General features: G+C 42.6%; 2 protein-coding genes across 2 annotated transcripts in view; both read right to left on the reverse strand.

The window, feature by feature from the left end:
* Positions 1 to 840, reverse strand: part of neurl1b (neuralized E3 ubiquitin protein ligase 1B) — a 79,501-nt gene extending 78,661 nt beyond the window's left edge. Inside the window, exon 1 of the mRNA XM_023838805.2 lies at positions 497 to 840. Within this exon, the coding sequence (XP_023694573.1) occupies positions 497 to 596 (100 nt within the window). The 5' untranslated portion in view covers positions 597 to 840. The remainder of the gene's footprint in view (positions 1 to 496) is intronic.
* Positions 841 to 8,495: 7,655 nt separating this feature from the next.
* dusp1 (dual specificity phosphatase 1) lies at positions 8,496 to 11,890 on the reverse strand. Its single transcript, XM_023838807.2, has 4 exons — positions 11,114 to 11,890; positions 10,806 to 10,954; positions 10,461 to 10,680; positions 8,496 to 9,702 (listed from the first exon to the last, which is right to left on the reverse strand). Exons 1-4 carry the CDS (start codon positions 11,526 to 11,528, stop codon positions 9,347 to 9,349), a joined length of 1,140 nt encoding a protein of 379 aa, XP_023694575.1. The 5' UTR covers positions 11,529 to 11,890; the 3' UTR covers positions 8,496 to 9,346.
* Positions 11,891 to 14,859: the final 2,969 nt, after the last annotated feature.

Below are 14,859 nucleotides of genomic sequence, written 5' to 3' on the forward strand. Positions count from 1 at the left end.
TGGTTTTGATTTTTATATATATATATATATATATATATATATATATATATATATATATATATACAGTACACACACACACACACACACACACACATTACATATTATTATTTTATTATTATTATTTTACTCATATCCTTAGTTATGTGTTACATGTGTTTATTTTAAGACTTAAACTGTAAAAAATGTTTATTTTATATGGTCTTTCTACATCGCGGATTTTCACCTCTCGCTGATGGGTCTGGGGGGGATCACTCATAATCACTGTATAGTGTACTCACCTGTCAGCTGTAGAAAATAGGGATTCAGACACGTCACAGAAATGCAAGCAGGGCGAAGGTGCGTAGCTAAACCTAATACCTACAGGGCACGCGACACATGTGCCATATATAATGCATACATGTACAGTGTGTACAGCACTTGAAGTGCATACAATATAGGCGGTACACAATGTATACAGCAGGCGATTAATGGAGTAACAGAGATCTCATGGACTCACCACCACAGATGGATCGTTGCCATCGGTTTCCTTTAACCTGAAAAGTCATCTCATACAATGACGGTTGGCGGAGGAACTGAGAGGACTCGGTGTTTCCCATACTGATGTTTGCAGACTAACCAGTTCGGTTCCAGCTCACAAATAAACGCAGCGTGTGTCATACGGTGGCACGAGCAGCAGTTTGTTATAAAGTGTTCTTTCAGCGCGTTGCAACGGACCACTTAGATTTTTTTTAGTAGTCTGTTTAAGTTTTAACAGAATCTCCCGCCTGAACTTTGTTTAAAATATTAAAAACAACAACACGTGGATAGCACTATCTATGAACAACTGTCCAATAGCCGCACTAATTCGGCCCCTTCCCGCCGTGGGACGGGTTTGGCAGCGCCGCGAAGGCAGGCTGTAGTACAACTGAAAAACGGGCACACGGATATTACTACATGCACCCATAAGCACTGAATTATTGTCACGTTACACGGCATTAAAACATAGATGCGCAAATATTCTGTTCATTAACTTTTTTTATTATCATGTGCATGCATTGCATATTGAATGACTATTATCTCCGTGACCTTGTGCTGAATAAGCGCGGTTTTTGAAAGTGGATCTGAGTAGTATAACTGCATTGCTTCAGTTCATAAGTATATTTTTTACACGCGTATGTATTAATTATTGCCGTGCAACTGTAGATCACGACGAATCACAGGTAATACGAATGTAGTCTATAAATCTATATTAACGGCAAAGGTTAAGCAAGTAATGTGGAGCATCTACTCAAATATCCCGCAAGCCAAAATTTTGGACTAGGTTTGAATTCACCACTTTGCATGTGAATACGAACAAATCTAAAGCAGATTTGTCTGAGATCAAGCAATCCGTTGTGTTACTTATTAACTTAAGTTAAAAGCAAACAGCAATGTTGCGCCACGTCTTGGGCACCGATCAAAATACAAGGTGATTTATATCCCCACTTGATATTCATGACAGTACCCGACTGATAAAGTCGCGCGCGAAGCACCTGTTGGCTTAAATTAATTTATTGGGGCTGCGTTTTTTAAGTGAATTTTTATAGCGAAGCTGACAGATTTTTCAAAAGGAGACGCTATAAGGACTGGGTGAATTTCAAGTGTATTGAACGAATGTGTATCGATATCTGAAATCCAAACTCCTTGGTTGATTTCCAGGTTTGTAAAACATTTCCTGGGGGAAATAATAATCAACAGTAACTCCTGGGAATAGCAAGTTTAATAAAACATACATTTTCAGACATTTTTATAAAGCAACCAAAGTATTAAGTACATGTTTAATTTCGATTCTCTGGTTTGTTGCATTATATTTGATGGAGCCGTATAAGTGTTTTCACGGGTTGCTTATCGCCTGACTGGCAGCTGAAACTTGTATTGTAACTGTCATTGGTATGATTTTCAATATAACAATTCAAATTAACAGTGAATTTTATAGGAATACCAGCATACCCCCTCCGCAAGATCAGGTCTGGTCATCCAGTAAGACACTTAACTTCCAAACAAAATATCCACATTGGCCACAAAGTGGCGCTGTAGTACTTGATTCATCATGTTAAATTAGAATAAAACCGTACATGCTTAATACATATATTCAAACGCCTGAGGTCAGCATTTAGCTTTTCAGTGGCACAAAGAAGAAACAGATTTTATTAAATTAACTTTATTTTATCATTCCTGTAGAAAGGAATATCAGTTCCTGGGCACCGTAAAATAGTGCAGTAGTTCGTCTTAAGTATAGATTACACTAACTTAAGTGAGGTGCTGTTTACGTATGAGAAATGTTTGAATTTTTTAAATAATGTTGATTAACTTCCTATCAGAAGTACAGCGCAGTAAATGTGATACTTATAACTGCAATCTTCAGCATCTTTTGGTGACCTCAAATAAATGTACAAAAACACAAATCCTTGATTACTTTGCTGTACCAGATTGAAAGTTCTGGATGTACACTTGATAAGAAGGTACGTCTATAGAAAGTTTTGCTGTGAAAATGTATGGCATCCAGGTGATTTGCTGTGGTCCTTATGTCACATTTCACAAAGCCTGTTGTCCCTTAACCAATCAGATGATGATGTGAAACATTAAGATCTGAGATTTACAGAACGTCTACTTTCTGCTTCCATCATATCTCAGATTAAGTATGATTTTTCAGCAATGGAACTAGACCTCGGATTTCTCCGGATGTCTGGTCCGCAAACAAAGAGACTTCTGCTCTCATGGGAGACGTCTGTGTTGTGACACTTCTGGCAGATATTCGTAGATTCTCCTCTGTATGTCACAATTGTGAAGGGGCTAAAAATTCAATGGTGACAGCAGCCAGGGCTTTTCCAAGGAAGACCAATGGTTCCTGTAATTTGCTTTATGTGTCACAACATAACTGATTGTGTTTGACTTTACGTAAAATAGCACGATGGGAACCAGCAGCAATAATTATACCGAGTGCTGTCATTCCATTTTTGTTTATAACTGGAGGTTCCTTTTTTAACCAGAGAACCTTATCACATTTCATACACACTGCAGTACTGTGACCCCTGACCTTCAGCCGGACTGAACTCATCGTGACACACTTTGCCAAGTGTTTGCCTGGTTCTCCTCAACCATAATGAAAAGCATCACAATTCATGGGATGTTTTAGTCTTCCATTTAATCTTCATATTGATGGAAAAAAAAGCATGGTTTGTTTTGTTGCTCTCTTTTATAACACTTTTCATGGTATATCATAAAGAGTTTGTGAAAACAGTGGTTCCCCCTCCGCAGAGTGAACTTAGACTGTCGGTTAGCAGTTAGCTAAAATTTTGTGCCTGTTTAGGAGATGGAAAAGATGGATCCCCCAACATGTGTTATGAAGGATACAATGAGAGATCTCTTCTGCGTTTCTTGTTCAGCCGTCAGACACAGGAATGTGTAGAACGAGGAACATCCTACAGACATCTCCTACGTCAATTCAGGCTCCTTGGCCATTAGCTGTCTGCCCCACAGCCCCAAACAGGGAGATCCACTCAGTCTTTTGTTTATATCTGGGCAAGTGTGGTCAGATCTGAGTAAATGTAGTATTTTCTCTGCATTAAGCAATTCCACACACACACGATAACAAACAAACAGTGTGACCAACAGTAACAGGCATAATCTTATATGTCCATCAGAGCTGACGTGTTTTGGTTGCACAGTTGGTAGAACTCCCGGTCCTGGTGTTTTGTTTAAATTCTTTTTAACTGACATGGCTCTTCAATCTCTTAGGTTTGAATTCACTGTTATTGAACACATGTGAATTATGTCCTCATATTTTTCATGTAACTGCCTTTTATTAATGGAAATTTGCTCTAAAATAATTCCATGTAGAATATATTAGCCAACAGACACGTAATGTATTTAGCTTAATATATATTTGTCTGTGTTAATGATGTTGTAATGTTTCATAACACACCCATGTAAAGCGCCTTGGGGCAACTTTGTTGTGAAAGGCGGCATATAAAAATAACTTGAACTGAATTGTGTAGGGGGCTTGGTGTTAAGTGCCTAGCACTGTTAGCCCACACTTCCTGTGTTGGGGATTTTTATTCCTCTCCTGCTCGGTGTGAAACTGTAATGTGAGAGACGCCCCCCATGTGAAAATCAGCCGCTGTGATGTTTCAGTTTGCCATATGGTCTGCTGACTTTAATGGTCGCTTGTTTTTTAGCTATTTTTCAAACTCTGGTTTATTTTAGCTTCCTCTGGCTTGCCGCATATAATCTCTCAGCATCCTCACGTAGGAAACAAAGAAGGGATGCAGATCGGGCGATGAAAGCATCACAGAGAGCCGCACGACAGAGGAAAGCATGTCTGAAGTAAGCTGTGTGCTAATCATGCCCATACACAAGGCTGCACAGGATGTTAGTCATATTGGGGCCCCCAGCGGACAGACAGACAGGCAGATGTACTGACAGGCAGGTAGGCAGGCAGACGTACAGGCCGGCAGACAGACAGATGTACTGACAGGCAGGTAGGCAGGCAGACGAACAGACAGGTAGGCAGACGAACAGACAGACAGGTAGGCAGACAGACATACAGGCCGGCAGACAGACAGATGTACTGACAGGCAGGTAGGCAGGCAGACGTACAGGCCGGCAGACAGACAGATGTACTGACAGGCAGGTAGGCAGGCAGACGTACAGGCCGGCAGACAGACAGATGTACTGACAGACAGGTAGGCAGACAGACATACAGGCCGGCAGACAGACAGATGTACTGACAGGCAGGTAGGCAGGCAGACGTACAGGCCGGCAGACAGACAGATGTACAGGCAGGTAGGCAGGCAGACGAACAGACAGGTAGGCAGACGAACAGACAGACAGGTAGGCAGACGAACAGACAGACAGGTAGGCAGACGAACAGACAGACAGGTAGGCAGACGTACAGACAGATAGATAGATAGATCATCCTTACAATGGTAATTAAGACCAGCTATTGTCAACATGTCCATACATGGACTAATGTGTCCGTGTTATGACTCTTCTGTGTCAGTGTCAAAATATTTTGATTGAGGAACATAAACTGTGTATGTTACGTTTTTAAACACCACGTCTGTGGTGCACGTGCATTTCCATCAAAATGTGCATCAGAATTTGCCATGGTATTGACCTGTGATCAAGACAATAGAAGCCACTGCTAATTTAGTGGACTTAATTCCAAATGTACTACAGTTTATTTGAATCACCTTAGACACTTGCTGGAGCTGTGCTTTAAAAATGTACAGTACTGCTCTATAGTCATGCTTTGGATTTGCTGCTTCTCCGCATTGTCTCTCCTTGTCCGCCATTGGTGGACCATCAGACCGCAGCACTCTCTCGCCTGTCTGCCACACCTGTCTCCCTGTGTTGTCCTCAGGTGACTTCCCTGCTCCCAGCCAATGGGGGCAGCAGTGCCTGTGATGACATCATATCTGCTTTGACAGAGCGGCCAGTGTCAGGATGTGATATGGCTGTGGGGACCAGTGCTCTGACGTTAGTTGCCCGGGCATTACGCACGTAGCTAGGCATTGAAGCATTCAAAGAGACATTACAGCCAGTCAGTCCTTACATGAGGTAGCTGCTTGGATTCAATACTGGGTCTGCTAGTTAAAATACATAATCTGAGAGATAGTTTATATTTGGGGTGTTATAGCAAGTACAGGCACATAATTCTGAATTTGACACGTTTAGACAGTTTTGAAACGGCACACAGTGCACCTCAAAAATATGTTCAGGACCTTTTCCAGCTGAATTTTAGAATGTAAATGCACTTCAGTGGTGGGTTTGCATTTTATTAACAATGTTGATTTTACACTAAGCCTGTTCTGTGCTGTTTCCATAAAGAATGTTTTTCATAAAATATAAAAGAATGCAATATGCTTAAATTACAGGGGGGGCTTCTGTAGGTTTGTGTTAAGATTTTATCTCCCCCATAACTATGAAACAAAAGCTCATAGTTACATTTGTATAATTAGGGTTTTCTGTAGAAGTTACACTGATATCTTCACACTAAGTACTTTGTGTGTCCCTCTCCTCACCAGTGAATGCACACATCTGTTTAAAACACGAGATTTCGATGCATTCTTCTCTTTATTGCGTCTCCGGTGTCGTATGGGTCGGGTGGTACGGGCCGTGTTTGAGAAGAGTGGAACAAAGCAGGTCTGTTGACGAGCCATGTGACTGTAGCCTTGGGATGACTTCTCCTCCTGCCTGAACACACAAAGACCCGCGCAGGGCGTGCTCTGCTCCAACAGGCTTCAGCTCTTCCTGATGGGTCTGACGGGGCAGGGATGAGGTAGCAGGGCCATTGTTTGGAGGTGGAAAGTGGTTTGGTGGCGGGAGGTTGAGCTGGGGGCCGTTGCCCTGCCCCCCTTCCTCCCTTCCCACCCACCCAGAGCATTTGGCCTGTGATATAGGGTGTGCGCGAACAATATGGGAACAGGAAGTACCGGGGATGTGAAAGCCCTATGATGTCATTATGTAGCAACAGAACCGCAGCACTGGGGCTCAGCAGCACTGAGCAGACAGGCGGTGTTTCATGGCGACGAGACAGCGAGGTTTCCGTCAGCTTGTGACTAGTTCCTATAAGGGTCATTTTTACATTGTCGTAGTATGTTCCTCTAAAGACCTGAATAGTTTGGTAGCTTAAGCCTCCTGCCACATGAAAAGCTATGTGACAGTTATTTTATTTGAGAACAAGAAAATCTGGAAAAAGAAGAAAAATAAATCAGTTCTCATGCAGGAGGTGTGTTTGCTTATTAGAAGTCAGGATATGGCACAATGGGAGGTGTTGCAAGTGGTGGTGGGGGGGGGGGGCTGTCAGTGTTGTGCTAATTTGCCACAGTAATTTGCCTGGTGCCCTTCCGCAGGAGATGTGTGACGCCGGGTCCCTGAGAGAGCTTATGACGGCCGCTTGGCCAAGCAGTGAAAAGGCCCTTCACTGATCCAGCTTTTCCCAAACGCCTTGCAGCTGTCTCTATTGTCCCCGGGCTCTGGCTCCCGTCTTGGCTCATTTACAAGCCTGTTAACCCCCCTGCTGCAAGGCCAACCCGTCCCCCCTCCCAACCCCAAGATCACTTTTCACAGAAAGCAAACTTTGCTTCATAAACAATTGAAGGCCCCCGTATCTACATTTTCCCTTAGAGGACATGCACCACTGTGCCATGAATAGGAATCTAACGGGGTTGCATTCCTCAACAGAACACTGCACACCCTCAAAGCAGGTCAAATTAAAAAAGAAAAAAAGTAAAAAAATTACGTTTTGAACGTTAATTTAAAAAAAACACATCAGTGTGACGTAATTTTTATTCATTATAATGATGTTATTTTATAAATGACATATTTGGGTTCCATCCATCCATCCATCCAACTGCTCATTCTGGTCAGGGTTGGGTGGGGGGGAAGGGGGCCTGGAGCCTATCCCAGGCAGTAAAGAGTACAAGGTCGGCAGCTTGTCACTTATTTCCAGAAATAATAGTTGGTTTTGTTGCCATCAAAGTGTTTAGCGCATAGGCTTATAATCTCCAGGTTGTCATTTCAAGTCCTTAGAAGTTCTGGCATTTGGACATTTTGAGAAAAAAAAAACGTTAATCAGTTTTTAAAGCATCTAGTTGTACTAGAAAGCCACTTAAACCATCAGAAAATCAATAAATACTTTTTTTCCTTTAACTCTAAACACGTCAATTTCTTTCTCAGGCAGGCATTACGGAGAGATCTCACACAGCTGTGAAGGTTTTTACAGCCTAATACAGCAGCTGTGAAATATGTCAGCCTCAGCTGTGCCGAACACGTCCTCTGCCTGCCACGGCGTTCCGATGGTATCATCTCAGTGATGTTCATCACAGCCTTGGGGTCACTCTGGGCCAGGCGTAATACTGACTGTAGACGTTTCTGGAGGACCAAACGCGGTGGTCATCCTCGTCCATCTTTCCATTACCATACTGAGCAGTAATGACTAATACTGATCCAGGCTGGATTTTATATAATTTATTCAATGCTAATTAACTTGAAATTAAGGTGAAAAGGCATACCATTTACTGATACACGAATTCTAAATAAAAGTTACTTGCAAAATAAGGTCTGAGTCTTTCTAAGATTTAAATTTTAAAGGTATATTCAAGGATTTGCGGCCACCAAATGATCATTCTTGCCATGGTACTGCAGGTAATGCTATCTGACCTGGTCAGATTAATACCGGTCAGGCCAGCTTATGTTACAGTTTGGGTCAAAACAAAACAACCATTCTTAAAACTATTAGGAAGCAAGCTGAACGAGGCCAAAATGTATACGTGTATATCTGTAGTAGGTGAAGTGGTAGGTGGGCTTTCATATGAAATTGGGAAAATGTGAATGTGTATGAGTAACACATTAGGCGTAATGATTGACGCTCATTGTTAATTCCACCAGATGGTCAATCTATCACTGTAGTCAGAACTACTGTAAATCACACACAAGCTCTAAAGCTTAAATCAATGACAGGTAGGCAAAACTGTTACGCAAAAGATTTATTTCACGGTATAAAATGCAGAGTGTAAAAAAATAGAATATATTAACTTTGGTTTATAAATATCACATATCAAACAGTGACTTCCTGTGTCTTTTCCCGTATTAGTGCTTTTGGGATAAGTTCACAGAACTGCAGCATACTTGAAGATTGAGGTATTCTGTGGGCCCTGTCCCCAATTCCACATTCCTGTTGGGCTAAGTGACTGACCACGGCAACTGCAGAGATGCCAGAGGGTCTCCCCGGCACACTACCTTATAAATAAGAGTTTAGGACCATGCAGGGAAAAAATTATATACCTGAGAACATTAATAAATATGACTGGTTCTCCCTTATGCTACCTTTTACAAATGATTATCAACAGCAGCTTGAATCATCTGGCCACACTATCAGCCAGCATCAAACCTGACTTCTCAGGTCACTGTAAAAATATATGCCTGTGACAGGCACAAGACTCCTTTTTTGTCAGATACATGTTTTCCTGGGTCCACTCGCAGTCAAATGTCAGTTGGGGATAGGGGTGGGGGTGTCACATTTTCATTGTGAGCTGAATGCTTCTTTTCACAAGACAGGAGTGATAATACTGCCATTCAATGTTATCGCACAAGACTGATGTCAGTTGTTTCAGTCTCAGCACGAGCTGTGGTCCGTGACATAAGCCAGTGGACCAGGTAGTCTGGAAATGTCACCATCCTTAAAGAGATTAGACAAGGACCTTAAAATTTCAGACTAACAAATTAAATTCCTTCATTGTCCGTTTTGTCTGCTCAGTCCCGCAGAGGCAGATCAACAAGTTCAGAAGAGCACCAAAAAGGGATCCTGGTGTCGGGCCACGACTCAGCAACTGGGAGATGAGGCGATGGGGCTGTGCAGGAAGGCCAAGGGGCTGGCGCCGGCGCGGACCGGAACGGAGACGGGGAAGCTGAAGACATTGGTGCTCTTGCCCGTGGCGGGGCTTCCGGCCTCCGCGGAGCAGGTCGACGACGCCAGCACCTGGGACTCGAACTGCAGCAGCTGTCCCATGAAGCTGAAGTTGGGCGAGATGACACTGCGGCGCTGTTTGACAAACTCGAAAGCCTCGTCCAGCTTCACGCGGTTGGTCCGCATCAGGTACGCCAAGCAGATGGTAGCTGAGCGAGAGATGCCCGCCTGGCAGTGCACGAAGACGCGGCCACCTTTGTTCCGCACAGAGTCTGGGTGAGAAAGAAAAGACTAATTATTACGCAGGCAAAAAAAAAAATCCCTGAAGTACCACAAGAGACCCCCCCGATATACGTTCTTAGAAACACTATCATTGTTGATGCCTTGCAAAGCTCTCTGTTTATGCTAGTATATTAGCTTTCAAAAAAAACACTGGACCATAGCAACAGGTGCGAAAACGAAAACAAACACAGCGGTCACCCCTCCCCCTCCTTTCAGTTGCAAATAAAGCTGCTAATGGCTGTGCCAATGATGTAGACACCAGATTAGGAAACAGGAAGAGGAGCAAAACATGATGGGGGGGGGGGGGGGGGGGCTAAGTGGGCGAGGCCTTAGAAAGGACAGGCCCCCACAGACTAGCAGGGAGGGCACAAAAGGGAGCAGTGGGATAAAGGAGCCGCCTTTTGTTTCCGGCAGAACAAAGAGTTTTGGCTTATTCAAATGAAGGCACAGTGGTCTCCGCTTCGGGGAGGCGCAGGTCACGGCCCCATGGTTAATATGAATAGGGGGCACCACTCAGAGCCATAACAGCAGGAGTGATGTAAACCACCACCATACCCAGGGGGGTCTGGCTGACCAGCTGGCTCACTTTGGAGGGAAATCCCATTTCGAAAAAAACATTTGAATTTGGGGATGAGTTAAGGCGGGCTTTCTCCCACTGTGGTTTGGCGCTTGTCAGCTCACCGTGCCATCTGTGCAAGGTTTACATATATATATACACACATATAGACAGAGATATATGGAGACTCACCGATGAACTCAATGGCTTCGATGAACCAGCAGCTGATGTCAGCCTTGTGGTTGTCCTCTACTGGAATACTCTTATACTGGTAGTGACCCTCAAAGTGGTTGGGACAGTTGGCAGAGACATTGATGAGGGCGGTGATGCCCAAAGCGTCCAGCATGTCTTTCCTGGAGGCGTGGTAGGCACTGCCCAAGTAGAGAAAGGGCAGGATCTCCACAGGACCACCCTGGGCACCATACAGAGAAGTCAGTGACACAAGTTTGACAACACCATCAACCGAAGTTTCACTAAGTTCAGATCAAATTTAACAAAGGTTCAAAGGTTTGACCCCCAGTGACCCATGTCTATTACCTGATCGTAGAGGGGTGTATGACAGGAACTACAGCTAGAATCTGCGCTGTTGGGCTCGCAGCTGGCGCTCAGTGGAAGGCACAAGCCTTGTGGTGGAGCTGGCTTGGTACACATCTCAGGAAACTTGGAGGAAAAGGTCTCGAAGCCACCTAAGCAAGTGAGAGGGGTGGTATTAGTTCAGCTGTCACACGAACATACGAGAGCGACCCCGAATTGCCAGTCCGGCTATGGGTAGGTCACACAGCAGTGACAAGCGTGTCTCCAGAATTACTGTAAAACTGCAGTTACATTTTAAAACATCAGCTCACCTTTGAGCAAAGACACCGAGGCATCGCAGTGGTGGCGACACAGGGCGGTGACGGCAAGCATCAAGGTGCCGTCCTTCTTGACCTGCTTAAAGTCCAGGCTGCGATCGTCCACGAAAACGACGGTGCGGTAGTGGCCGGACGCCAGCCGGCTCCGCGTCTCCTCGTTGGGCAGGATGTGCTCCAAGCCCAAGCCGCCCCGCGCCCGGCGCCGCACTATGGTGCTGAAGCGCACGTTGGTGGAGCCGGGGATGTGGGACGAGTTGAAGGAAAAGAAGGAGCGACAGTCCAGCACCAAGCAGCCGGAGCCGGAGCCGCTCTCTTTCAGCAAGTCCCGAAAGATCGCGCAGTCGATGCTTGGCACCTCCATTATGACCATAGTAGGACTACGCGGTACGAACGTCAAGTCTAAATACATAAAAAATACTTAAAGAAACGGAGTTAGAAGGTTTCGCTGGTTTTATACGACACTAACAGGAAGCCAAAGGCGCCGTACCGAATACACTGTCCCGTGGCCGCTTCTTTAGCCCGCGATTTCTTTGTTACAGTGGTAATCTCGAGATTCCGCTCCGCAAAAAAAAAAGCAGAAAGACGGAAAAACACGTATACTTCGCTGTATTCTTATGCTGAAGCGAAAGGTATCGATGGGATCGCCCTTCGCCTTCACACCGAACTTGACTTTTTAATATTCGATGATTTTGCTGTTAGCTTAACGCAATTTATCGCCGCTTTCTTCGTCGGAGTCTCTTATACAGGACAGCCAGCTCGCGACGCACTATGACGCAGAGGCCCCGCCCCCCGCTGGCTCTGCGCCCGCTTTAGTTTGTCCTACGTCATGTGTAAATTCGAGCCGCGCCAACCAAACCCTGCCGGCCGGCGGAGATCACGATAACAACACTAATCTAAAACCTTATGCTGCTTACTTGGGGGCCAAGTCTTTGTTTGCTTTCCTCTTTTTTTTTTTTTTTTTACCAATTTCCTAAGTGCAATTCGTAAGGAAGCTGTGTATGATATAACATCGGTGCCCAAGCAGAAAACTTCTGTACTGAAATTCTCATTTTTGTAATGAGTATTTTAGTGGTAATGAAATTAAAGGTGTGGTAACCAGGGCTACAGGGAATGATGACATCATTGGGATTGATCAACACAACAGTACGATTAATGCATAGTATTAACCAGAACAGTTCTGACCAGGTTAAATAATGTTGTAGGTAACTGAAATAATTCCACAATGTTTGGGAATATGAAATCGGTAACAAAGTAGAATAACGGTAACAAAGTAGAGTGACCTCTTTCCTAGGGGAAAATTCCATGTTTGTTGGGTATTTTTACACCCCTTTTCAGATGTGAGCTGACTAGTGAAAATACAAAAGTGACTGCCTTTCTTGGTGCCAATAAAAATTTATGCTGTGTTTTTATTGTACATCTAATGTTGAGAGAGCAAAGGTAAACCATAAAAGTTAATCACTGTACAAAAACTTGAGGTCTGGTAAATTTCCATGTAGTTGAAAACACAACGCTGGCCTTATGGTGACACAGCAACAGATGAGAAACTTGTTTTGACAAGTAGCCATTCGTGATTATTTACTCATCATGACAAATCCAGTTAGTCAGGTTACATTTAGCAACCAATTGTTTAAAGGGTGATAAAGAAAGGAAACAAATGTTGGTGTGTAGGATAGCTTTTGTGACCTCACACTAAGGCATGCTGACACAACACACAATTCTCAAGAGAGTTTTTTGAATGTTATTTGTTAGTTGGGCAAACAATCCCAATAATTATGTCTGTCAATAATTTTTGTTGCTTAGGATCTCATCTAGACAAACCAGATTGTTATGATGCATCCTTATTATTCTTCAATCCGTGACCAAAAATGGAAGAAGTGTACCTAAAGTAGTCATTTAAGTCTATATTACTATATGTTATGTATCTTTCACTGCTGCTTGACATTTTTAGCTTGACTGTATCAGAAATTTCTTAAATGTAGATTAAAATTGCCATTCTGCTTGGTATAATGACATTAATTTGAATTATCATAGAGTTCCCAGTCCATTGTGTTGAATATGAAAGACTACAAATGGTTAATTATATTGACCTAATCACAGAAATGTGGATTCTGACAAACTAATAGAAACAGAAACATTGTCAGACAGCAACAACTCACATTTTACATAAACAAAATATAGAATGTTTAATTTGATGATATAAATGTGTCAAACAAACAAATAAATAAATAAAGTCACTTTTTCAAAATATTTAATAGTATTTATGCTTGGTCTAAATGCGAATAAGCTGTTTTGACAAGGGTAAAATGTATGTATGTATTGTGTATGTAAATATATTTATGCTATATTTACAAACAAAGGAGGGAGATGGTTAAAATATCACTTTTAAAACATAGGTTTTCCTTATTTAGTTTAATAATTTATTAAAAATGTTGTTTTAATATGTTATGACATTTAAAGGCTTCATTTCAGGTACTGTTTTTCATAATGTTTTTTCTAAGTAAACGCAGGCTGTGCCGTGAGTCCAAAACGGAAACACAAATATAGAACATTATGTCAGCTTTACATTTATGGCTTTTGAGTCACGGTAGCCTACCACTAGTACAGAGGCTTTTTCATTCTTGTGTCATCAAAAAATGCGAATACAGGAGAAAGAAAAAGAAGCAAAAAAGCTAGTAGTTACAAGGTTGAGTTTAGGGGAACCTGTGGTTCATGCTTACTGTCAGAACTTCAGTGATGAATCAGTCATGAAACATGATACAAATGAGCGTCATGATGATGGGCGGGGACATGAAAGTTCCTAATACAAGCTGTACCCACACGTGCTTCCCGTACGGAAGGAGGGGTATGGGAACTTCATGGGAATTTGGAATATCAGTTCAATTTCGGGGAAATTTTTTTATCAATGCAGTGATTTGAATCTTAGAGAAGAAATACTTAGAAAAGTATTACGAAATCAGGAAGATATAAATAGTCCATATGCATTTTGGCCAAATATAGTTTTCTTGTCATGTGACCTGTGGTTCCCCCCTTTGTCCAAAGTCAGTGTAAACAGTCATACGAAGTTACACATAGATATCTGCTTGGAGCTCATCAGTGTCCCTCGATAACCAGTGAAGATTTATTTTCCCTTTACACTTTTCTCAGACTGAAAGGGAACTGAAACAAGAACTGACTCCATCTTGCTTCCTGTGTAGAGTTTTCACTGCGGGTCACTGTCGCTGTTTCTGACCATTTACTGTCAGGAGTTACTACAGCAACAGTAATAAAAAAAAAACACAAAGCTGGGGAAGTACAAGGCCTGTCCTTGCTGTTCTCAACATCCCATCTCTAATATTTACTCTGGGTTGTGTGGTCTGGGAAGTTCTAAATCCTCTTTTACTTAAAAATTTGGTCTTCTGCATTCAGTTGACTGGAAGAAAGCAAGAAATGTGTGCCAGACAAACATAATTCCAGTACCTTAGACAAAAATATAAAGGAGAGATATTTTTTTTATTGTTGTCTACCTTTTCAGTGTAACTCATTTTAAACGAATGCCCTGGTTCTTAAGTAGCTTATTTTCCTAATTGTTACACATTATTTGTCTGAGTTGTAGTTAAGTCCTGCTTAAGTGTTAAGAGTGGCTGGCTGGAAAATACTATCACCAATACTATTACCTGTTTGTTTAAAACCTTTGTTTTACAATTTTTTAAAGGTAAAAAGTTAAGATGTATCCATCTGTAATTCTGGATTATATTCCACTA

This window comes from Paramormyrops kingsleyae, chromosome 10 (genome assembly GCF_048594095.1).
Source record: "Paramormyrops kingsleyae isolate MSU_618 chromosome 10, PKINGS_0.4, whole genome shotgun sequence".
Lineage (NCBI taxonomy): Eukaryota > Metazoa > Chordata > Actinopteri > Osteoglossiformes > Mormyridae > Paramormyrops > Paramormyrops kingsleyae.